The sequence below is a fragment of the Martes martes genome (assembly GCF_963455335.1).
Source record: "Martes martes genome assembly, contig: scaffold_226, whole genome shotgun sequence".
Classification (NCBI taxonomy): Eukaryota; Metazoa; Chordata; class Mammalia; order Carnivora; family Mustelidae; genus Martes; species Martes martes.
Window position 1 is genome coordinate 1 of NW_027666562.1, and position 22,755 is coordinate 22,755.

The 22,755-nt window shown below is 51.0% G+C and overlaps 1 protein-coding gene across 4 annotated transcripts; it reads left to right on the top strand.

Moving 5' to 3' along the window:
- The first annotated feature begins 2,539 nt into the window (after positions 1 to 2,539).
- LOC308337926 (katanin-interacting protein-like) lies at positions 2,540 to 22,463 on the top strand. Of its 4 annotated transcripts, none has more exons than XM_080831472.1 (7): positions 2,561 to 2,793; positions 2,894 to 3,094; positions 12,031 to 12,208; positions 16,629 to 16,794; positions 19,524 to 19,681; positions 20,995 to 21,059; positions 22,324 to 22,463. In XM_080831472.1, exons 1-6 carry the CDS (start codon positions 2,775 to 2,777, stop codon positions 21,053 to 21,055), a joined length of 783 nt encoding a protein of 260 aa, XP_080687598.1. In that variant the 5' UTR covers positions 2,561 to 2,774; the 3' UTR covers positions 21,056 to 21,059; positions 22,324 to 22,463. The 4 variants fall into 4 exon arrangements, with proteins under 4 accessions (XP_080687601.1, XP_080687600.1, XP_080687598.1 ...); XM_080831473.1 differs by having other exon boundaries at positions 20,995 to 21,082; positions 22,324 to 22,434; XM_080831475.1 differs by lacking the exon at positions 2,894 to 3,094 and having other exon boundaries at positions 2,540 to 2,793; positions 20,995 to 21,082; positions 22,324 to 22,434.
- Positions 22,464 to 22,755: the final 292 nt, after the last annotated feature.

A 22,755-nucleotide genomic window follows, 5' to 3' on the forward strand; every position in this document is an offset into this window, starting at 1 on the left:
CAAAAAAGCTGTCATGACACGCATCCACACGGCAAACATACCTGGTCTTTACAGCCTGGGACCTATTCCAGAAGATTCTGACTCAGTGAGTCTAGAGGAGGATCTCAGAATCCTCCTCTTTTTTCTTTAAAAAGCCCCACAGGCTCTGCTGATGTGCCCTTTGGCCTGGGTACGACTACCTTAGAGTCTCTGCAATTCCAAACCCAAACTTCCCCTACAATGTGTAGCTGTCTGCAGACACAGGGGGGCATTGGAAACGGAGGCAGAGAGGAAAGGAGAAATGATACAAACTTTCCCACAGAGAGTCATGAATAGGCAAGCTCTACTTACACTACTTCTCTCTCCTTTTGCTGTATCTGAGTTACTCCACAGTTGATGCACTTTTTTTTAAGTAACCAAGTTTGCACAAAGTGTTACCAGCAGATATTAAATAAATCCATATTAACAACTTTTCAATAAACATAATTGTAATATGCTACTGAAAAGTATTTTCTTTCTCCTTGATCATTTCAGTAGCACATCAGATTCCCTTAGCAAATGACAGTCAATAAGAGAAAAATGATTTCTGATTCAACAGTGCTACACATGTGGTCAACAGCACCTACAAACCAGAGAAGAAATGAAGTCGGGTCGAAGCCATTTAAATTCACACGTATCACCACAGACTGTCCCCAAGTCTTCAAAACTTCTGTATTTATCTATTCATTGAATCGACCACTACTAATACCTATTACATGTCATACACGGCTCTAAGTCTTTTATTAACGTTAAACACCATTTCACCTTTACAATCAGCTATGAAGTAGGATGATTATCATCCCCAGTTCTCCCATCAGGAAACTGAGATAAAGAGTGCTTCAGTAACACAGCTCTTAAGTGGCGAAGCTAAGATCAGCTTGGCACTGGACTCCATGGTTTAAATCACTATGCTAAGTCTCCAAGTACCTACAGAAAGCGCAAGGCTTCATCCCAAACCTTGGTTTTCCCCACCCTACAGTCCCCACGTGGCTCCAGCCTCAAAGACATTCAATTCTTTTTTTTTTTTAAGATTTTATTCATTTATTTGACAGACAGAGATCACCAGTAGGCAGAGAGGCAGGCAGAGAGAGAGAAAGCAGGCTCCCTGCTGAGCAGAGAGCCCGATGTGGGGCTCCATCCCAGGACCCTGGGATCATGACCTGAGCCGAAGGCAGAGGCTTTAACCCACTGAGCCACCCAGGTGCCCCAAGGACATTCAATTCTTTTAACAGTTCACACTCCTGTCCTGTTCTAATGGAACACCCTCCCACATCTACCATTTGTCTTAGACTTCCTGTCTCAGCTGAAACATTATTTCCAAATTACAAACTCGACCACACCCTGTATTTCTCAGCACTCAAGGAAAAACTGTAATTATGTCTTTCACGGGTAATTATTTGCTTCCTGTCTTGTCCAAACAGATGGTGAGTACCTCAGACACCTGTCAGACCTATTGATCATGTGTTCCCAATCACCACCCACTACCACCCAAAAGGAAGTGCCCACCACAAAGAGCCCCACTACAACCCTGAGAATGAAGACGCCAGGGGCCTCCACCCAAGAGCTCTGCAAAGTACTGGCTCTGTGCACCAATACTACGCGGTCCTGGGCCCGCACTCCCTCCCAACCACCCCCCGCCCCGCCTTGATTGGCCTGACCTCAGGTGCACAATGGGGATCCTGACAATCCGCAGTGGGATGGAACCTACTCAAGAGGGAGAAACCGAACTTCTCCCCCGTCAACACGACACGTACTCCCTTCACGCCGGTCTTCCACCAAGACCTTAGCCCCAAGAAGACTGACACCCCGTCTGCCTGGTTCGGGCCGCGTCCCCAGTCCCGCTATCCCCAGGCCCGGCGCACAGCACAGGCGAGATAATTAGCTGCTCCATAAAAGAAGCCCCGCTCCGGGCTCTTCACAGCTGCGAAAGAAGGGGCGCACGAGGTGACGGCTACCTTTTGGCGAACGAGCGTGTTCCTGACACACAGGCCCGCCTCCCACCCAGGCCCCGGCTCCCAGAGGACGCCGGCCCCTGACCCCGAGCCCCGCAGGTACCTCTGAGCAAAGAAGCATCTTCACAAGCGCCGCGCACTCCCTCGTCGTCTGTATCGAGGAGAAAAGCAGGAAGCGAAAGAGGGCGTCCTCAGGCCACTGTCCTTGCACGCGGCGGTTCCGGGATGCTGTGCTCCGCGGAGAGACGGAAGCGGGGTCCACAGATACCGAGCGGAGCCGCCAGCTTCGGAGACGCATGTGAGAAGGGCTGGCTCCGCCGGCTCAGGGACGCCGCTCCCGTCAGCTACGCTAACAACCTTCCCGCTCATTGGCGCGTCTTCCCAGCTGCTGATTGGACAATTCCCCTCCCGCCGGAGCGAGCTTCCGTGTTGTGTGGGTGGGAACAAAAGAATTATCCAGTGACCCGAGAGGCCGGCCGAGCAGGTTAAAAAAAAAAAAAAACCCGGGCCAATAAGCGTCTGGATCGACGCGCCAATGAGGAAGAAGGTTTCTGGTGTCTGACGTGAGTGACGTCATTGAGCCGCGCCAGCTGAGAGCGGTGGAACCCAGCCCATTTCTCCTGTCTTTTCGGCGTTTGGCTGGTTCCCTCCGCTTCTGTGGATCTCCGCTTCCATGTCCCCGGTGGACACAGCATCCCCGAACCTCCACGCCCATGGCCACTAGCGTGAGGACGCCCGCTTTCCCCTCATGTTCTTCCGCTTCGACGGACACAGACGACGAGGGAGTGCGCGGCCGTTGTGAAGATGCTTCTGTGTGCAAGAGGTGCCTTCGGGGCGCGGGGTCAGGGGCCGGTGTCCCCGCGGGGTTGGGGCCTCGGTGGGAGGCGGGCCTGTGTGTCAGGAACACGGTCGTTCGCCAAAAGGTAGCCGTCACCTCGTGCGCCCCTCGTTTCCAACCTGTGAAGAGCCCGGAGCGGGGGCTGCATTTATGGAGCTGTTAATCATCTACCTGTGCTGTGCGCCGGGCCTGGGGAAAGCGGGACTGGGGATGCGGCCCGAACCAGGCAGACGGGGTGTCGGCCCTCTTGGGGCTAAGGTCTTGGTGGAAGACCGACGTGAATCGAGTAAGTGTCGTGTTGACTGGGGGGGGGGGCGGGGGAGTTCGGGTTCTCCCTCTTGAGTAGATTACATCCCACTGTGGGTTGTCAGGATCCCCATTGTGCACCTGACATCAGGCCAATCATGGCCGGGGGGGTCGGAGGGAGGGCGGGCCCAGGACCGGGTAATATTGGTGCACAGAGCCAGTACTTTCCAGAGCTCTTGGATGAAAGTCCCCGGAGTCTACATTCTCAGGGGTGTAGTGGGGGCAGCGTTGTGAGCACAGATGTGTGTCACATATTGGCAAGCACGAGGCTGGAGTGTAGTTCGTTCAGCGGAAATTGTTGAGAGTGTACTTTGTGGTGGGCCCTTCCTTTTGGGTGGGTGGTGAGTATTCAGTGATTGGGAACACATGGTAATTAGGACTGAGGTGTCTGAGGTACTCACCCCCTGTTCGGACAAGACAGGAAGCAAATAATTATCCGTGAAATTCGTCGTTACCTTTTTGCCTTGAGTGCTGAGGACAGCCGTGCATTAGAGTTTGTAATTTAGGGAATGATGTTTAACCGGAGAACAGAGGGCTAAGAACAAAACACAGAGGGGCGGGGGAGGGGGGGCGGTGCTGGTTTCAGTTAGAGCAGGGAAGGAGTGTGCACTGTTAAAGGAATTGAGGGAATGTTCTTGGAATTGGGACCAGGTGGGGATTGTAGGGTTGGGAAAAGCAAGGTTTGGTGTTAAGACTTGCAGGTTTTGTAGGTGCTTGGAGACTAAGGATAGTGATTTAAACCGTGGAGTCCAAGCTGATCCTAGCGCTGCCACTTAGGAGCTGTGTTACTAAAGCACTCTTCATCTCAGTTTCCTGATCTGAGAAATGGGGATGATAATAATCCCACTTCCTAGATGACTGTAAAGATGAAATGACATTTAACGTTAATAAAACACTCGGAGCCATGTCTGTCATGTAATAGGTGTTAGTGGTGTTTGATTCAATAAATAGGTAAATACAGAAGTTTTGAAGACTTGGGGACAGTCTGTGGTGATATATGTGAATTGGTGCTGTTAGAAACTAAGTTCATGTTTGTTCAAGTTTGTATATGATAGGCCAGGCTTGAGAAGAGGGCTCAGAGCAGTCTGGCTAGAGTTTGGTCAAGGAAAGAGTCTTTGTCAGTGTAAAGTAATTTCCTCCTTTGTATGTAGTGTGCATATACCATGATTTGTTCATCTGTTCATCTGATGATTAGACATTAAGTTCTATCCAAGTTTTTGGTCATTGTGAATAGGCTACAGTAAACATTCTTACAGAAGTTTTAAATTTCTCTTGAAATTGTTAGTGGGGCAGGGTGCCTGGGTGGCTCAGTGAGTTAAGTCTCTGCCTTCGGCTCGGGTCATGATCTCAGGGTCCTGGGATCAAGCCCCGCATGGGGAAATCTGTCCTCAGCAGGGAGTTCCCCCCCCCCCCCGCCGCCTTCCTCTCTGCCTACTTGTGATCTCTCTCTCTCTCTCTCTCAAATAAATAAATAAAAATCTTTTAAAAAGAAACAGAAATTGTTAGTGGGATTGCTTAGTCACGGGGTGGGGATATATCGAAGTACTAGCCTAGTTTCCAAAGTGGTTGATCAGTTTACACTTCCCACCAGCAATATAGTGACACTGCAGTTGCTCAGCGTCCTCGTTACCATTCTGTGTTGTCAGTGAGGGTGAAATAGTGTGGTCATGAATGATCTTAGGTGCCTTTTCATGTGTTTATTGGGCATTCCCACACCTCTTGTGAACTGTTCATGTCTTTTGTCCATTTTTGTTGTTAATGTTTTTGGTTTTGACTTATTAGAGTTTGTTATATATTCTGGATAGGAATTCTTTGTCAGGTAGATGCATTGTAAATATATATGGATAGGAAAATGAAAATTTGAAATATTTTACGGTAGCATCTAAGACATCAACTGGTTGGGGTGACTGGGTGGCTCAGTTGTTGAAGCATCTGAGTTTTGATTTCATCTCGGGCATGGAACTCAAGGTCATAAGTTCAAGCCCTTTTTTGGGCTCCATGCTGGGTGTGGAGTCTACATACGAAACAAACAACAAAAAATAAGGAAACTAGCTAGGAATGAATCTCATGGAAGACAAGAAACACCTTTATACAGAAAAGTAGGAAACATTGTTGAGAGGAATTCACGAAGACTGAAATAATTGGGAGATATGCTTTGTTCATGCATCAGAAGATTTGATGTTGTCGAGATTTCTGTTTTTCACAGCTTGATTCTTGCAAACAGTGCAATCCCAGTCAAAATCCTGGCCTTTTGTTTTTTTCCTTAGAAGAAATGAAGAAGTTGATTCTGAAATGTGTATGGAAAGGCAAAGGGTCTGGAATAGCCAAAAAATTCTTCAAAAAAGAACATAGTTGAAGAACTTACACTGCTTATTCTTGCTGAATTTTAAGACTGATAGTAAAGTCACAGTAGTCAATGTCTTTGGCATAAAGTTAGGTCAGTTTAACAGAATAGAGTCCAAAAAGAGAGCAAGCACAAGTATTGTCAATTGACTTTTGCCCAGAGTGTTAAGTCAGTTAAGTGGGGGAAAGGGAAGTCTTTTTAATGAATAATTCTGCATGATATTCAGGCGGAAACAATACGGACCTTGACCCCTACTTGATTCTGAGCACACATCTTAATTTGGGATGGATTATAAACCTAACTATAAAAAGTAAAACCAGGGCAGCTGGGTGACCCAGACTCCTAAGAGTCCAACTCTTGATTTTGGGCTCAGGTCGTGATATCAGGGTCATGAGATCAAGGCCAGTGTCATGCCCTGTGTCGGGCTCCATGCTCAGCAGGGTGTCTGCTTGAGATTCTTTCCCTGTACCCCTCCCCCTGTGTGCGCTCTCTCCCCCTCTCAAATAAATATTTAATAAGAAAAAAAGCTAGAACCAGAAGGCATTTGTATGAAAACATGGGAGAATATCTTGACAACCTTGAGGTAGGTCAATCTTTCATATACAGAACACCAGCAGCACTAATTACAACAGAAAAATAGATACACTAAGAAAATTAACAGGCAAGACGGACTGGGAGAATATATTCAGAATACATGTTCTTAAATGTTTAATTTTTTCTGAAATATGTTAGCATTATTCATATCCATGGCACCCCATTATTCTATCCTATGCCAACTTTTTTTTTTTTTTTATTGTTTGTTTAAGTCAGATAGGCACACTGTACCACGGGAAGTCTCTGATTGGCTTCTCCTTATTCACTCTGTCGTAAATGTTGATTCTTTTTCAGTTAAGGTCTTGCCCAGACTATTCAGGGACTCCTTGCAACAGAGAAAGTCGATCTTAGATCCTTTCAATCCTTCTGAAGTCGTTGGCTGTTAGATGAAGCTGGAAGACAATACCAGTAGCTTCCTTTGAGAGGAGATGATAGCTTATGGGTCTTAGTTAATTGAGGCCCACTGTTGTTTTCTGGTTTTTAAAATATTGTATTTATTTATTTATTTAAGAGAGTGAGAGCGAGGGGAGGGGAGGGCAGAGGGAGAGGAGGAAGCAGACTCTGCGCTGAGTGTGGAGCCTGAATGCGGGGCTCTGTCTCACGACCCTGAGATCATGACCTGAGCTGAATCAAGAGTCACACTTAAATGCCTGAGCCAGCCAGGCGCCCCTGTTTTTCATGGGGTTTGTTTTGTTTTGTTTTGTTTTCCTTATGTGATTAAACACGTAACGCCTTGCAGATGTGCTGAGGAAAGCAACAGAGCTCATAAGGGAAACAGACTCAAAGTCTGCAGGTGCAAGGTCTGCTGCCCTTAAGACTTTGCTTCCTGCCTCCCATTTATAACCAAGAATAAAACCAATGGGAAATAGAAACCAAAAAATGAGACTAGTCCATGCAAAAGAACAAAGATAAAATTAAAAATGAGAGGTAGAGCAATATCTTAAAGGCCAGTATGCAGCATGCAGTTAAAATTCCCAACTCGAAAACTGATGCTGAGACTATTGGATTGATTTTTGTACTTGCAGGTATAAATATTGTAGGTACATGTGTATGTACATACATTGCTTATAAATACACATGTACGCACATGCATACACACAGACATCATTTCATCAACTGAAGTGTTGGGGGGAGGGTCACAGTCCAAGTGGGTAAATAGGTTTGAAAGGCAATAGAATTAAGTTTCATCCAAGGTTGCACAGCTTGAGGAAACGACCTTGACCTCTGTCTGTAAAGCGGTGCCTTCTACATAGGGGGCTTCTGAGGGTGGTACGTGTTCCTATTTGTCCAGCATGTGGAATAATGCCTGCGTTGTAGCCAGCACTCATGAGTGCTGATTAGAAGTGAAATGAAGGAGCCCCCGCCTCGACCCTCACTGGCTGGGAGAGCGAGGAGGGCCCCTTCTCCTTCCCTCAGAGGAAGAAATACCGGTGGAGGGCAGGTCACAGGCTTCCTGGCAAGTTCCCACTGTTGCAGGTGACAGTCCTGCCAATAGGGGAGCGTCAGGCAGCGCTGCTTGAGTGGACAGGTGGCTGGAGCGGATCCGTGCTTCCCACGGGAGGAATGTGAGATGACTTTAGGTGGCACCCAGATAGATGTTGTACGTTTTAGAAGGTATTTATTACAGGGTGTGTTACAAGAAAATAGTACGTAGAGAGTGAGTTGACTTAAAGGAATGTTAAATGGAGCGGGTGGTTTGTGAACGTCATGAACATTTTAAAAGCAATAGTTGATTCAAATAAGACTGAGAAAGGTCTTTAGATCTGAGATTTTTGGCTCTTTGGGAGTTATTTATTTATTTATTTAAACTTCTTGAGAGAGAGAGAGAACCTGTGAGAGGTCATAGGGAGGGGAGGGGGGAGAGAAGGCATGGAGCAGGCTCCATGCCCAGTGTGGAGCCAGATGTGGGACTCAATGTCAAGACTCTGCAATCACAACCAGGAGTTGGTGGGCCAACGGTCTGTGCCACCCAGGTACCCCTAATTCATTCTTCTTGTGTCCTACAGTCACTGGCACATTGTGTTAGAGTTGTCATTATCTTTGCATGTGCATGTGGTCAGTCTTTCTTGTGGTATGGCTGGACCACTGCACCTGCAGCCCCTGGCTGGTTCAGTCCACGTACCACTTATGGGCCATTTGAAGAAGGAGCACAAATCCTGATTGCTATTCGAGAACCATCCATTGATACCTTCTGATGAGATCCAGAAAGACTCAGGAGCACAGCCTACATCTGGTGGCTCCGGATCGAGGAAAGAAATCTCAGAGGCGATGATAGCCATGTCTTGAGAAAGGCAGCCTTGCCAGTGCCCTTGGCAGCATGAAGGTCGATGTTGTGTGGAAAGGGAAGGCTTAACCAACTCTTACCAATCATGTTGAAAGGGAAAGACTTAAACCAACTGAAAGGGAGGATTTAACCAGCTCTTACCAATCATCTGAAGCCTTTCATTCTTTCCAAATAAGTCTAAAACAGCTTGTTCATAAGCAGAAAGCTAAAATTCTAAGCAATAAGAAAAACATTAACAAACTAGTAGGGTTTCTTTTTTCAGTCTTACAACTGATGTCTTAGAATGAAATGTGTCTTAGAATGAAATGTAGCACATGGGTAGTGTAGAAAAATTTTTAAACAAATTAAAACACACACACACACACACACACACACACACACGAGATATCTCTGAGGCTTCTCCTGTTCCTCTGCTGTTCTTCAGCCTCCCTGCCTACCTTCTGCTACTGGAACATTCCAAGGCACTTCCTGCCCAGAGCATTTCTATCTGCTACTCGTCCCGTCCAGAGTGCCTTCTGCACAGCTTTCTCCAATTCTGTGGGACTCCACGCAGCCCCCCCCTTTTCAGAGAGGCCTGCCCTTTGACCTTGTCTGATGCAGGTCCTTCATCCCCCATGCTGTTGTCCTTCATCCGGCAGAAGCTCTTACTTTGTCTCTGTCTCTTCCCAGGTTCCCTGCTGTATCCCCAATGCCTGGTACTTTGCAGACACTCAAGAAGTATTGTTTGTCTGGATCAGTAGTGTTAGCTGAGGGCGAATACAGAAGCTGCTCCGTGTCATCCAGGAGAGGGCAGTAGGAAGTCCAGGGAGGAGCTCCTAGAGGAAGGCAGCTTGGTCAGCTTTTCAGCAGGTAGAGCTGCTCAGCGGTGGAGCGAGTGCTTTCTTTGTAGGGCGTGCTCAGGCGGCGGCTTGGTGTTGTTGAAGGGTTCTTGCCCTGGATGTCAGGGTTTGACCAGGTCATTGGAAGGCCCCTTCCTTCCTAACATCCATGTTTGAGGACTATTCTCACTGGTCTGTGGGTCTTTCTCAACTGCAGATATGGCTCTTACCACTAGAGGGCACTAGGTGATGCCTTTGAGGACAGTGCTCTTGAAACCACCAACAGAGAGAAAACAATTTTTTCTCTTTTAATTATTGAAGTATGGTTGACCTGTACAACATTATGTCAGTTTCAGGTGTGCAGCATAGTGATTTGACACATCTCTATGTTACTCAGCACTCACTACGATTACAAATAGTCACCGTCTGTCACAGTACAGTGTTAATACAATATTACTGATGATATTCCTAACATACTTTTCATCTTTGTGAGTTATTTATATAAGCGGAAATATGTACCTCTTATTCCCCATCACCAGTTTCGCTCCCCCCACTTTCCCTCTAGCAATCTCCAGTTTTCTTTGGGTGTTGAAGAGTCTATTTTGTTTGGTTTGGTTGGAGAACAGACTTTTCATGGCACTTATGCCGCGAACACACATTTCAACGACAGCTTCACAAAACAGTCTTTAACTCTTAATGCGTACTGATACTTTCTGTTTACCTCTTGTCGTCTGCGTTTTCTAAGCCGGGGATTCGCAGACTATTTCATTGATTTTATGACCAACCCACACCTGAGCAGCTTCCGCACACCGCTATTTAATCCACGATGGGCTCATAATTCCCTGGCTTGACGTGGCCTCTCCCGGGCCTGCGCACGGGCCTGGTCTGCTGGCAGATGGGCTGGCGACCGAATGACCTCAGGTGTCTTCTCTCCCACACCCAGTGTTCGGGAGGCTGTCTGCCGGGGTGGTGGGGAGACCAGGCGCGCCTGGCTCCTTCATGCGGTGGGACCCCCAAGTGTGGTGATGTGCACCCGCGTGCTTTCCATCCTCTGCCCTCGCCACCTCTGCTGCTCTCCCATTCGCCAAAGCATGTCACGTGGTCCAGACTGAGGGCGTCTTCTCAGTGGCCTCAGTGAGGGCGTGGACATATGGACTCCGCTTCTGGATGGGAGAAGTGACAGAGTCACGTTGCAAAGAATTTGTGGTCGTTTTGCATGCCGTTGTTGTGGTGAGAAGCTAGGATGTGGCCCAGTACCATGCTGGTCCCACATCTTTCCCTCCTGCCCCCGGGATGCGCTCCATGCCGCCTCAGCACCATGGAGAGCAGAAGGATCAGAGGCTGAGTTACAAAACCCCTATGTTGGAAATGACAGGCATATAGCAGAGGAAGCCGAGCTCCAGGAAGACTGGGTGGCTTGGCCTCCTTGGGCTTTTGCCTCCGCTCCTGAGCTCAAGGAGGTGGGGCCACGTGACTTCCAGGTGGCCTTCTGTGAAAGTTGCCAAGGATGCGAATCTTCTGAACACAACCCCCCAGGAGGGTGCTGAAAGAGGCTCCAGATTCTCCCAGGGTGGAGAGTTCAGTGGGCTTGGTCCTGCTCTGATGGGACACCAGTAAGGAAAGGCAAGTTCTAGCCAAGTATTGGACAGGCCCTGACCAAGGGCTTCATTTGTTTTCAGCTCTCTTGGCAAATAGATGACTCGCCTGGACCGTATTGCCTCAGGACCACAGAGGGTCACTCTAGATGGACTCGGATGGAACAGGGGTGAGGCAAGGGCAAAAAGATGGGGTTATCATCGTAAAACACTTCCTTACTCTGAATCCCGGGAAGTCTCGCAGTAGTGCCCAGTGTATAAAATGTCCATTTCTGACGTCCTGTATCGACGTAGCTGCCTGCGTGCAGTTACTTATTTAAACATTCCGTCTGGACTGAGCTCCTGCTGTGCGTCAGGCACTGTGCCAGGCTTTGGGGACACAGAGGTCTAGCAGATCAGATGGAGTTTCTGCCCTCAGGGAGTTCACCTCTGGCGGTGCAAACGGATATTTACCAAATGGTCACAAGATCACGCTGGTGACCAGGGCATGGAAGTTGATGGCAGGCTGTGGACGGAGGTTTGCTGTGGTCAGAGAAGTCAGAAGGGCTTTCCTAAGGAGGTGAGTTGGGATCTGAAGGGTGAGCACAACAAGGCCATGTGAGTTCCGGAGGGAATAACATGGGCAAAGGCCCTGTGACAGGAGAGAGGGATGGAAATAGGAATGACTGAAAGACTGTCTGGGTGGAGCCGTGTCCCCTGGTGTAAGAGGAGGTTAGACAAGTAGGTAGAAGCCGGATGGACAAGGCCTGCTGGCCAAGCAGCACGGGGAGCCACGCTAGGGTGTTAAGCAGCGGCTTGGGGCAATGTGATAGATGCGGGAGAAAGGATCCAGTGCCATGTGCAGGTTCATTTTTTTTTTTTTAAAGGCTGTATTTATCTGAGATAAACAGAGGGAAAAAGAATGAGCAGGGAGAGTGGCAGAGGGAGAAGGAGAAGCTGACTCCCCACTGAGCAGGGAGCCCAATGCAGGGCTCGATCCCAGGACCCTGAGATCATGACCTGAGATGAAAACTGGCGCTTCATGGACTAAGACACCCAGGCAACCCCCACACCCATGGGCAGGTTTAAACAACATTGGCCCATTCGTCCTGCAGACATTTCCAGAACATCAGCAGTGTCCAGAGCCCAGGGGTCACTAAGAGAAAAGGTAGAGAGCCCGCCCCAAAGGCACTTTCATCTGAGTCGGGGTTTTCAAGTTGGTAGAACGCAGAGGCCGAAGGTAACTCCTTTCCCGTCTCCACAACCTCTGGTGTTCAGGGGCCACTCTTCTTCCTGTTACAGGTCTCCAGCTGAATTTCACTGCCTCCTGGGGAGACCCGCACTACCTGGGGCTCACGGGCCTGGAAGTGGTGGGCAAGGATGGCCAGCCACTGCCCATCAGCCTGCACCAGATCTCTGCCTCTCCCAGAGACCTAAATGACCTCCCTGAGTACACCGATGACTCCCGGACCCTGGACAAGTAAGTGTCTGTAAGAAGCCACCTGCAGAGAGCCTCAGAGCCATCCCCTCCCAGCGTGAGCAGCAGGACGCTTCAGCCCCTGAAACGCGGGGTCGCTCAGGCTCTGTGACTCCAGATTCAAACCTCAAATAGTGATCCCCATCCCGCCCTCCCCAGCCACCCCGTGAGGTCTGTGGTCTTCCCATTTTATTCACTGATATGTTTTTAAGTAAGCTCCACCCACAGCGTGAAGCCCAACTCGGGACTTGAACTCACAACCCTGAGACCAACCCCTGAGCTGAGCTCAAGAGTCAGACGTTTTAGTGACTGTGCCCCCTGAGGTGTCCCTTGTGGCTTCTCATTTTAGAGTCAAGGGAAACCAAGGCTTGGGAAAGGGAGGTGACCCCCCACCCCCAAGGGCCCCACGGCCAGAGGTGGGCAGCGTTCTCCTGCTCCCAGACACAGCCGTGCTTTGTGTGTTCTCCACCATGCTCAGTGTAGGGCCTGGAACGCCAGCTCTGCACCGGACCATGAGCAGCCCCGCTCTCGCTCTCGGGGGCTGAAAGCGTGCCATTGCTCGAGGTCGGAGGGGATGGCTCTGGAAGTGTCCATGGGTGCTGCGGGCGCTTTCCTCCGCTTCTGTCTGATTGCATCAGCCCAGACTGGGGCCAGTCAATAAGAAGACAAACCTGGGACAGGCACCGGCCCCCTGCTCAGGACAGCGGCCGGGCCTGCGCTCTGCCTGGAGTTGTAAACAGGAGGAGCCTGGAGGGGTCAGAAGGATGAGAGTTCCAATCCTGGCTCTGCCCCTTGCCAGCTAGTAAGTTTCTTAACCTCTCCAGTTACGATAGTAATGATAATAAAATTATAGAGGCTATTCCTGAAGCCCCGAATAAATGCCAGACACTGGGGCTACACTAAGCAGGTTACAGATCCTCATCCGTTTATGCCTTAAACAGCCCTAAGAGGCCACCCCCTTTACAACTGAAACTGAGCTACAGAAAGATTAACAACTGGCCAGAAGTCACCCAGACTAGTTTTGAGGGTCAGAGTCATCTGAATGGATGTCTGTGGGAGACCTGTGCACGTAACCACTGACTTCCACTGTCTTCCCCTGCCTCACTTGCCTTATCAGGAGGAGGGGATAGTAAGTCCCCTGGCGGGAGGGCAGGGAGGGAATTGCCACACCACAGCTGCACCCCCAGCCTGGCCCAGAGCGCCTGCCATCAATGGTAGACTCCTTCCTGCTTTCCCATCACGGGCCCCTTCACCGTGGCCCTCACGCCTGCTGTCCATGTCTGCTCATGAACCACTTGACACCCCAGAAGCAGATCACCCATATACTTAGGCGTGGAGCCCGCTGGGTCAGCTCCCGCTACAAAAGTGATCAGCACACAGCCGGCCCAACTTGTTCAACCACACCCACCCACTTCCCAAACCCCTCCACCCAGATGATGTGAGCACAGCAACTCCCAAGCCTGATAGCCCTTCACCTCTACACAGTTCGGTGTGTAGCTCTAAACAATAAGGACTTTAAAGAGAACATGTCAGTACTGTTGTTACACTCAAAAAAATTAATGGTGATTCCCTAAATTAGTAGACACCCAGCATGTTCCTATTTCCCTGAAAGCCTTCTTCTCATCTGCCTTTTTTATGGTTTTTTTTGGTGAAGATTTTATTTATTTATTTGGCAGAGACAGAGGGAGACCCCAAGTAGTGAGGAGCAGCAGCAGGAGAAGCAGGCTTCCTGAGGATCAGGGAGCCTGATGCGGGGCTCGATCCCAGGACTCCGGGATCATGACCTGAGCTGAAGGCAGAGGCTTAACCAACTGAACCACCCAGGCGCCCCTACGTTTGTTTCTTATATTGAGATCCAGAAAAGGCCATATGTTGTGATTGGTTGGTTTGAGGTCCAGGTAAGGTCCGTATGTTGTGATTGGTTGGTTTGAGGTCCAGATAAGGTCCATACGTTGTGACTGGTTGGCTTGAGATCTAGATAAGGTCCATATGCCATGATTCTTTGATAGATCTCTTAAGCTTTTTATAACCTCCAGGTTCCCTTCCATCTTTTTTCATTTTTTTCTTTCGAATTATCTCTTAAAGAAATATTTGTTTGCCCTATAGAGTCTGGATTTTCCTGCTTGCATCTCCATGGTATTATTTAACTTGTTCCTCAGGCCCCTGTATGTCTTGTAAATTGTTCATTAGATCTAGGCATCTGATCAGATTGAGGTTTGACCATTGGGGCAAGACATGACATGGTGTGGGTGTCACTGCAACTTCCCTTCAGAACATATAGAGTGTCTGGTGGTGAAGTTTTTCTGACATTGGTGGTCAGTGCTCAGTGGCTAGATCCACTTGGTTGCAAGACAGTGGGGCGCTGAGCCTGTCATTCTTTTTTTCACCAATAAAGAGAAATTTTTGTTCAGTTATTTGGTTACTCTGCAGTACAATGCAAATAGGAAAGGCAGTCTACATGCTTGGTTCTTTCCCTTTATTGTTCACTTTGCAAAAATCAAAAAATTGCTTCCCTAGCATACTTTAAAACGTTTGTGTTTGGTTACCATAAATCATGGATTTAAACAGACTGTGAAGGGTCTCAATTTATTGCAATTGTTATCTTATAGTTGCTTTTAGATACTGAGAGCGCTCGGATCCGTTTTTAAAAACAGTAGTCTGGGACAGCTCTCCTGCTTTCTGATGTCACAAGACATTCCAGGCTCCCTTTGTATATTTCTTGTCCCAGATGTGGAATCAGCCATTTTCCCCAAGAAGGTTTGGTTCCTTTTAGTGTGAAATGGTATTTAGAGACCATAATCTAGCCCCTAGAGATGCTCATTGTTACTGGATTGGTCACAGTTTCTAGGCTTTTCTGTGGACAGACCTGGGAAGTATTATGTAGATATTCTTAGCGGTGTCTGTAGGCACTTCCTTTCACTATCGATTATAAACACTTCGACAACTCTCTGTACTTTCAGAATTGGGTAGCATTTTTGATATGGAGACAGCCCCATGTTTAGGACACAGGGGTAATTGCTTTTAGAAGGAAATGGAAGGTTCTCCAATGGACCTAATTCCACAAACACCTCCGTTTTAAATTGCTGAATTTCCTCAGTTTTAAGATGCCAGCAATTGTAAGACACACCATCCATCAATTTAATAACGGCCTTTTAGAGAAAAAAAAGAAACATTACCTCCAAGAATGAACATTTAGATTGTAAGATTTATTCCAAATCCTGAACTTTAAGATGTAAAAGGAAAAAATAAAGTTTATTTTTAAATCTAGGAATTCCTCCTGGCACGGCAGCCTTAAAGTCACCAGGAAATTAGGAGGGAGTCGGGGGAAGGGTTACCCAAGAGGCTGAGACCTGGGTCCCTCTGTTCCTGGGGTCTGGGCTGCGGTGTGCTGAGCAGTTCAGGGCAGTCCGTGGCGGGACAGTCTTTGGGACAGACACAGGCCAAGTTGAGAAGGATGAGGCAGGCTGTTCAAAACAGGAGAACCAGAAACTGGCCAGGATAGGAGTGCAATGCGGGCGAGGTGATGAGTTCATTCAGAACAGTGGCTAAGAACACAAGGGTGCTCGGGGCTCCCTCCTAAGGACAGGGAGGGTGCTTCCCTGGGCTGTCGAGGCTGCATGATTACGGCCAGACCAGCTCCCCACAGACACACCTCCCCCTTCTCGTGCTTTTCTCACACCAAGAGCTGCCAAGTTCGCTCTAGTGCCTTAGCATCTCTCTCACAGGGCACCAGAAGGAATGAATCGAATTCTTCCACAATGTACCATAGAGCCAATAGAACACTTTACAGAAAGTTTGGAAAGTAGAGAAAAGCATCCACCTCCCATCCCCTCTGACACAAATGTGTTGTTCACTTCTTCATCGTCTCTCCTGACCCCCGTCCTCATCTTCCAGCAGTAAAATCGTTTTCCACTTCACTGCATCGTCCTTATGGTTATCATATTAACAACTGTGCAGATTTACTTAACTCTTTTACTTATCCGCTTAGGGGTTTTTTTGGTTGTTGGGTTTTTTTTTTCCTTTTACGCTAATATAAATAAACAACACTGTAATGAATATTTTTGTGCAGAGAGCCTTTCCCACAGGTTGAACAAATACTCCTTAAAGGAAAACAATTCCAGAAATGAGATCGCCAGGTTAGAAGGTCCTGAAAGATGACACAGGTCCCCCCTTTATTTTAAACCTGATGATCGCTTTGCCGCACTTTTAACAGCACCGACTGTCTTTTGTCTGATTTTACAGATGTGACATGGTCCCTCAGGGTGACTGTAATGAGTCCCACCTCCGCTTAACAAGCCAATGTGTCCAGGCTCGTGCCAGGCAGGGTGCAGGGGGCCATAAGCGGGTGTAGACCCCTCGCTCTGGTTTCTCCCACAGGTCGTGGCTGAGCCCCACCTCACTGCTCCCTCCCCGCTATTTGCAGGTTAATCGATGGAGCCAGCATCACCATGGAGGATGAGCATATGTGGCTGATCCCTTTCTCGCCTGGCCTGGACCACGTGGTCACGATCTGCTTCGACAGAGCCGAAAGCATCGCTGGCCTGCGCTTCTGGAACTACAATAAATCTCCAGAGGACACCTATCGCGGGGTAAGCCGGGGAATAGCAGCCGCGCTCAGTCCACTGTCAGGGAAACGGCGCCTTGATGAATGGCTGGCGTGGCTGCTGGAGAGGTGCATAAATCTTCCAGAACTTTCCAAATGGAGCTGGGGGGTTATAGCCAGGGAGAGAGCGCCTTGCTCTTTGCTCCTACTGCAAACAGCAAATGTGGGCTCAAGAGCCCAAGGCAGACTTGGGACATGGAAGCACTTTGTCTCTTCTGGGGGTTGGTGGGTCCTCCGCAGGCCCAGCCCCCGAACTGTAGTGGTCGGTTGGGGCCCTGTTGTTCATTGAGCACTTTGGGGGCCAGGCCCTGAGCTGTGGGCTCTGCACCCATTCATTTCAGGGGACCCTCACCCCAGCCTCCGGGAAGCAGATGTATACTCTCTTTCAGAGGATTAAAAACTGGGGTTCAGAACAGTACGTTCACCCATCCCAAGGTCACACAGCAAGAGCCCCAGTGCCCATCTGCTGGGCTGGGAGCCCAGACTCCAGTTCCATACCATGTTCTCCCACTCCTGGGTGTGTCAAAGCAGGGGTCTTGCCACACTGTGGAAAGAGAACACCAGAAGTGCCCTTTGCAAGGGACCTTCTGTCCTTGTGTGACTGTGGACTATGATATGTTCGTCCCCTCCCCACTACAACCCAGAAGTGATGGTGACAATGTCTGCTAAGATAGAGCCATGCTGTTGGGGCCCTAAAGTCATAAGGCCCTGGTCTGAATCCCCGCTCTGACCCCAGCCAGCCATGTGATCTTTGGCGAGTGGCCTGCTTTCCCTGCATCTCCGTTTCCCCATCTGTAAAGTGAGGAGGAAGAGGATGATAACCTGGCTTGGGAAGGTGGTCGTCATCCTCTGCCACACAGACGTTAACAGAGCCAGGCCTCCATCCCGGGAGCCCCGGTGTGGCTCCCCACCATGCCTATGCCACGACATTTCTCCCATGGGCCCCGTAGAACCATGGGGGTTTGCCAGCGTGGAGTCGGTGGCCCCAGGCATTCACCTTCTGGGGCGACAGCCCCTCCAACAGTACAGATCCTCCTGGGCCGCACTGGCATCTCCCGGAGTGTGCTGTCAGATCAGCACGTTTAGAAAGGCAGACAGATTGGCATCAAGAAAACATTCTCCGGGCTCAGCTCGTGCCTCTGGGCCCATATCTTCCCTTGAGCAAATCGGTCCTTCCAGATAAGGCTCCGTGACCTGGATTTGCTGCCTGGCAATCTTGGGCCCAGAGCCCTGCTTCCAAGGCCTGGCTGCCATCCGTGTGGGCGAGCAGGTGACACGTGGCCACAGTGGGAAGAAGGAGGCAGGGAGATGGGCAGAGTCTGGGGCGGGGGGGTGAGGAGGATCCCAGAGTACAGGGGATGGAAACTCTGCGTCTCCCCAGGAAAATGCCTCGGGCACCTGTGTCCCCCAAGGCCCTGTGGGTGCCCTGGGGACGGGTCCCTGGCGTGTGGTTAGAGCCGGGCCCTGCACGTTGGAGATGGGCTTCAGATCCCCGCAGCAGGTCCTTGGGCAAATTGCTTAGCGTCTTTGGACTCCTGGTTTCCATGGCTGCAAGATGGAGGCGGTAGTAGAAACTCTGTCCAAGGGAATAAACAGGCGTGGGGAAGTCGGGCCCTTCCTAGAGGTGGGGGTCGTCCTGGAGGGGGCCCTTCCCGGGCCTCCGCCGTGATGCCCAGCTTCCGGCTAGCTCCACACCCAGCTGCAGAAGGACCTCCTCTTTCGAGGCGAGCCCATGAAACCGCAGGAGTCGCGCTCATTGGTCTGGTCCGGTTCCATGTCCTGGTCCAATCATATGACCAGCGGGTGACAGTTCTGTTTGTCCGGGTCCAGCCCTCGGGCCGGGGTCTGAACCCACCTGAGCAAAGCCTAGTGGAGAGATGTAGGAACAGCCTTTCGGTCCCCATATCCAGCCGTGCCCGAAGCCGCTTACCCTACACTTTTCAGGCTTATGTGCCCTATGACCAGCTGCCATGAGGGGGGTCCCCGAAATGCTGAAGGAATGAAGTGGGACCCAGGGCGGGGCTCTTCTCTACACAGAGGAGCCCTTCTGTGTCTCCCAAAGGTGAAAATCGACCAGTTTGGTCAGCAGTCGGGCCCACGTTGCTCACCATGAAGATGTGGGGAGTCCTGATTCCAAAATGCGTTGTCAGAGGGAGAGTGCTGACCTCCTGCCCCCTCTGCTCACCCACCACCACCCCCACTCCCCCGCCCCAGGGAAGCCACTCCAGACCCTGCTTTGAGATTGACTGGTAGATCCTGGCCTCTGGTTGGTGATATCCGTCCCAGGCCAGTGGAACACCTTGGCCCAGATTGAACCCATTCGGCAGGCTTTTGGTAAGCGCCTGTGACTCACCAGGCCCTGAGGCAGATCTAGATGGCCCGGCCAGGGTCTCTGCAGAGGGAGGCCCGAAACGTTGTACCACCTCAGGCCGCTGAGCCAGGCCACCATGGCAGGGGCCACACCTGCCTGTTCCCCTGCTATCCCTCCAGCACACAGCTCAGTGCATGGCATGGAGCGTGGCCAGCACGAGAAAGGGGCCCAGCCAGGTGGTCCTGGTCTGAGAAGGCCAGACCAAGGGCTGTCCCAGGCCTGGGGCCTCCGTGAGGGCTCCCCATCACACTCAGACGTCCACGACAGCCCCGTCGGCCCACGCCACTGGCCTGCATGCTGGCTGGCTGCCTTTCTTCAAGCGTGTTTCTCCTTTTGTTTGCCAGGCCAAAATCGTCCACATCTCCCTGGATGGCCTGTGTGTCTCCCCTCCAGAGGGCTTCCTCATCCGGAAGGGGCCGGGCAACTGCCACTTTGATTTCGCTCGAGACATTCTCTTTGTGGACTACCTGCATGTTTGCCAGCTGTCCCCGCCGGCCCGGAGGTGAGGGCTAGCAGCATCAGGAATGTCCCCTCCCCGTCCTCCGGCTGCTGGCTTCACACGTAGCTCTGAAGTCGCTACCTAAAGGTTTTGAAATGATGATCAAATGCGTCGCTTTTCAACCTGGTGTTTTCTAATGCACTGCCAGGCAGGCGTCCGCGGAAGCCCGTGGGATGAGCCCACCTTGTCTGGGGATGTTTGGGTTCCCCACGGTCTGGAGGGCTTCAGCTCTTTTAATACTTCGTTGCACCTCCTGCTGGGAAAAGAGGCTCCAGCCTGCGTCCTGTTCCAGAAATGCCCACTGGCCAATTCGGGGAAGGGCCTTCTCTCTCATTCCCGAGTTCCTGGTTTAGAAAGATTCAAAGAGGAAATGAGAGCCTAACATTTCGTGGGTGCGCTGATATTTCTTGGCCCCGTCTCAGCTGCATTAAGGTTATAACGATTTGTAAATGCCACATTCAGTTTACTCCTTTAAACCCCTCCCGCCCCCCATGTCCAAACGCCAGAGGCCAAGCTCACAAAACAAAATGAGTTTCCCTCCACCATGGCTGGGATCGCTTCTTGGACCGGTCACTGGGAACAGCCACTTAATTATAACAGCGCCCTTGAAATAGAAGAAAACTCAGCAAGGCCTGGAAGGTACTGGCCCACGGACCAGGGAGAGAGGTGCCAAGGGAGGAGTGTGCAGAGGTTGAGAACTCTTCCTCGCAAGTGCTAGATCCGTTCAGATGCTTTGCGTTCATCCTTCAGGGAATCCTTCCTGAAGGGGTTATTATGCCCATTTTACAGATGTGGGCATTGAGGTCCCCGCTACTGAAGGCCCTTGCTCAGGCTCCCAAAGTAAAGACTGCAGGGTACGTCCCACCTTCCTGCCTCCTCTTCCTGCCAGCCTCCCATCCTGCCCCACGATCGAGCCCCTCTGGTGCTTTCCTACCACAGGGCCTTTGCTCTGGCCGCTCCTCTGCTTGGAAGGTTCAGCTCTGATGCTTTGTGTGGCTGCCTCCTTCTTAGCTCAGGTGCTGGCTCCCTGACCACCCCCTGGGGTAGTCTGCCCCAGCCCCGCACTCCCTCCCATCCGTCACCCCTGCACGGGTCTCGCTCAGCCGTGGGCACAGCGTGCGCTTGCCCTGTTCATGAAAGGGCCAGAGGGCTGGGTGGTAAAGAGCAGACTCCAGAACAGACAAGGTCAGTCCCCGCTGCCAGGGAACCTCCCCACCCGCCGTGTCCTCATATAGTGTGCGGCTGGGAGAATGACTGACCAGCCATCAAGGCCATTGAGATCTTCTGCTTCCTGGTGATGTTTTGTGTCTTTTTAGGCTTGACCCGCAAAGCCTGGAGCGGGCGACCATGGACTACGAGGCGCCCCTGATGCCCTGAGGCTGTATCCTCCTCCCACCTGTCTGTGTATCCTGGGCCCTCGGGGTCCGTGCCCGGAACCCCAGGAGAGGGCTCAGCCCTTGTGGTGGTGTTGGGGTTTGGGCAGGCCACAGCCGAGGTGCTGGGGCGCCGTGCCGGGAAACCCAGGGGAGGATGGGAGGCTCCCCGGGGCCTCGGGCTCACTGAGCACTGCTGGGGCGGGGGGCGGTGACATGGTTCCAGACCCCGCCCCCTGGTCAGCCAGCTGGCTGAGGTTTGGACTGAGGTTTCCAGAGGCAGCACCTAGGACTCCAGCTGGGAGAGGCCAGAGAAGCTGGAGCTCTCCCCAGGGACTGAACTGGGGGCTGTCCTTGGAAGCAGGCCAGGGAGGAGATGAACACAGAAGTAAGGATAGCCCCAGTTTGCTGGATCCTTTCCTGGGCCTGGCACTGTCACAGTGCATTTGTAACTCAGTCCTCCCCCCAGCCCAGTGCGGTGGTGCTGTGAGCATCCCCATTTCACAGCTGAGAACACAGGCCCAGAGAGGTTAAGGAACTTGTCCAAGGCCACAGAGCTGGGAAGGGGCCAGGCAGGTGAGTGAACACGAGCATCCTGATTCTCCTAGCAACCTGTTCTCCTGGACAGAGTGCCCATGGCTGTAATAGGGCCTAGAAGCCACCTTTCCTACCCTGCCTGCCCCTGGAATGCTGGGAGCTGGCGGGGGGACAGGGCTGAGGACTGTGGGAAGCAGTCAGCCATGGTGGCTCATGCAGCCACGGCCCATCCCTCCTGGTGCTCCAGAGCTCCTGTATTTTCCCCCCTTCGCCCACCCACCCCAACCCTGCACACTTGAAACGGACGGAGAAGGCAATGGGCGCTCTGTTCTTGTCATTTTACAACCAGGGAAACTGAGGCAGGAGACAATTTGAGTCCTGGTCACTTTGTTCAGTGCCACCACACAATGAGTTTGTGACAGAATGGTTCACTTCCTGCCAGCTCCCTGGAGAGCATCACCACCCCCCCCCCGCCCTCCTGTATCCCGGCTTGGAGGACAGCTTTTAATTCTTAAAACACGCACATACGTAGTATAAATTCAAGACAGTTTGATGCCACGTATATTCTGTTGGGCTTCAGGCTCCATGAGAGTAAAAAATTAAAAAAAAAAAAAAGATGTTTTCCTTTTATTCATCTGTAGAAGCCCCCGAAAGTACAGCCCTATATTATCTTTGTCGCTGTTTTGCTTTGTTCTTGGAAAATTAAGCCTGTTTTTCCTTAATAACGTCCCTTAGTCATTTTCCAGTTGCAACTCCTGACCAGCTGCGGCGATCCCTATTATATTGGTCTCACGGGCCTGGAGCTGTATGATGAGCGGGGGGAAAAGATCTCTCTGTCGGAAAATAGTATCCTTTTGAGGCAAAGGGGACACTACCCCAACAGGAGGGTGCATGGGAGGGTGCAGAGAAGGACAGGAAATGTCCCTGTAGGAGTCAGACCCCGGGATAAAAACACCAGTGGGCTCTGCTACAGGTCAGATGCTGACCCCTGGGAGGGTGGGCAGAGCCATGGGCAGCTCCCAGCCCCTGCTGAGGTGTCCGTGGCAGGAGTCCCATGCGACAGAGAGTCCTGTGGCCCGGGGATTTGGGAGAGGATAACCAGATGCACCCCGTCCCGGAGAACTACAAGTAGTACTTTGGAGTTCTAAAGGCTCTGGCAAGGCCTGC

What these genes read in the sequence shown, in the direction of transcription:
- LOC308337926 (XM_080831472.1), top strand. An exon ending in GGAAGACCGACGTGAATCGA is followed by an intron (nt 3,095 to 12,030) that starts GTAAGTGTCGTG and finishes TTCCTGTTACAG; the next exon opens with GTCTCCAGCTGAATTTCACT. An exon ending in CAGAGGACACCTATCGCGGG is followed by an intron (nt 16,795 to 19,523) that starts GTAAGCCGGGGA and finishes TTTGTTTGCCAG; the next exon opens with GCCAAAATCGTCCACATCTC.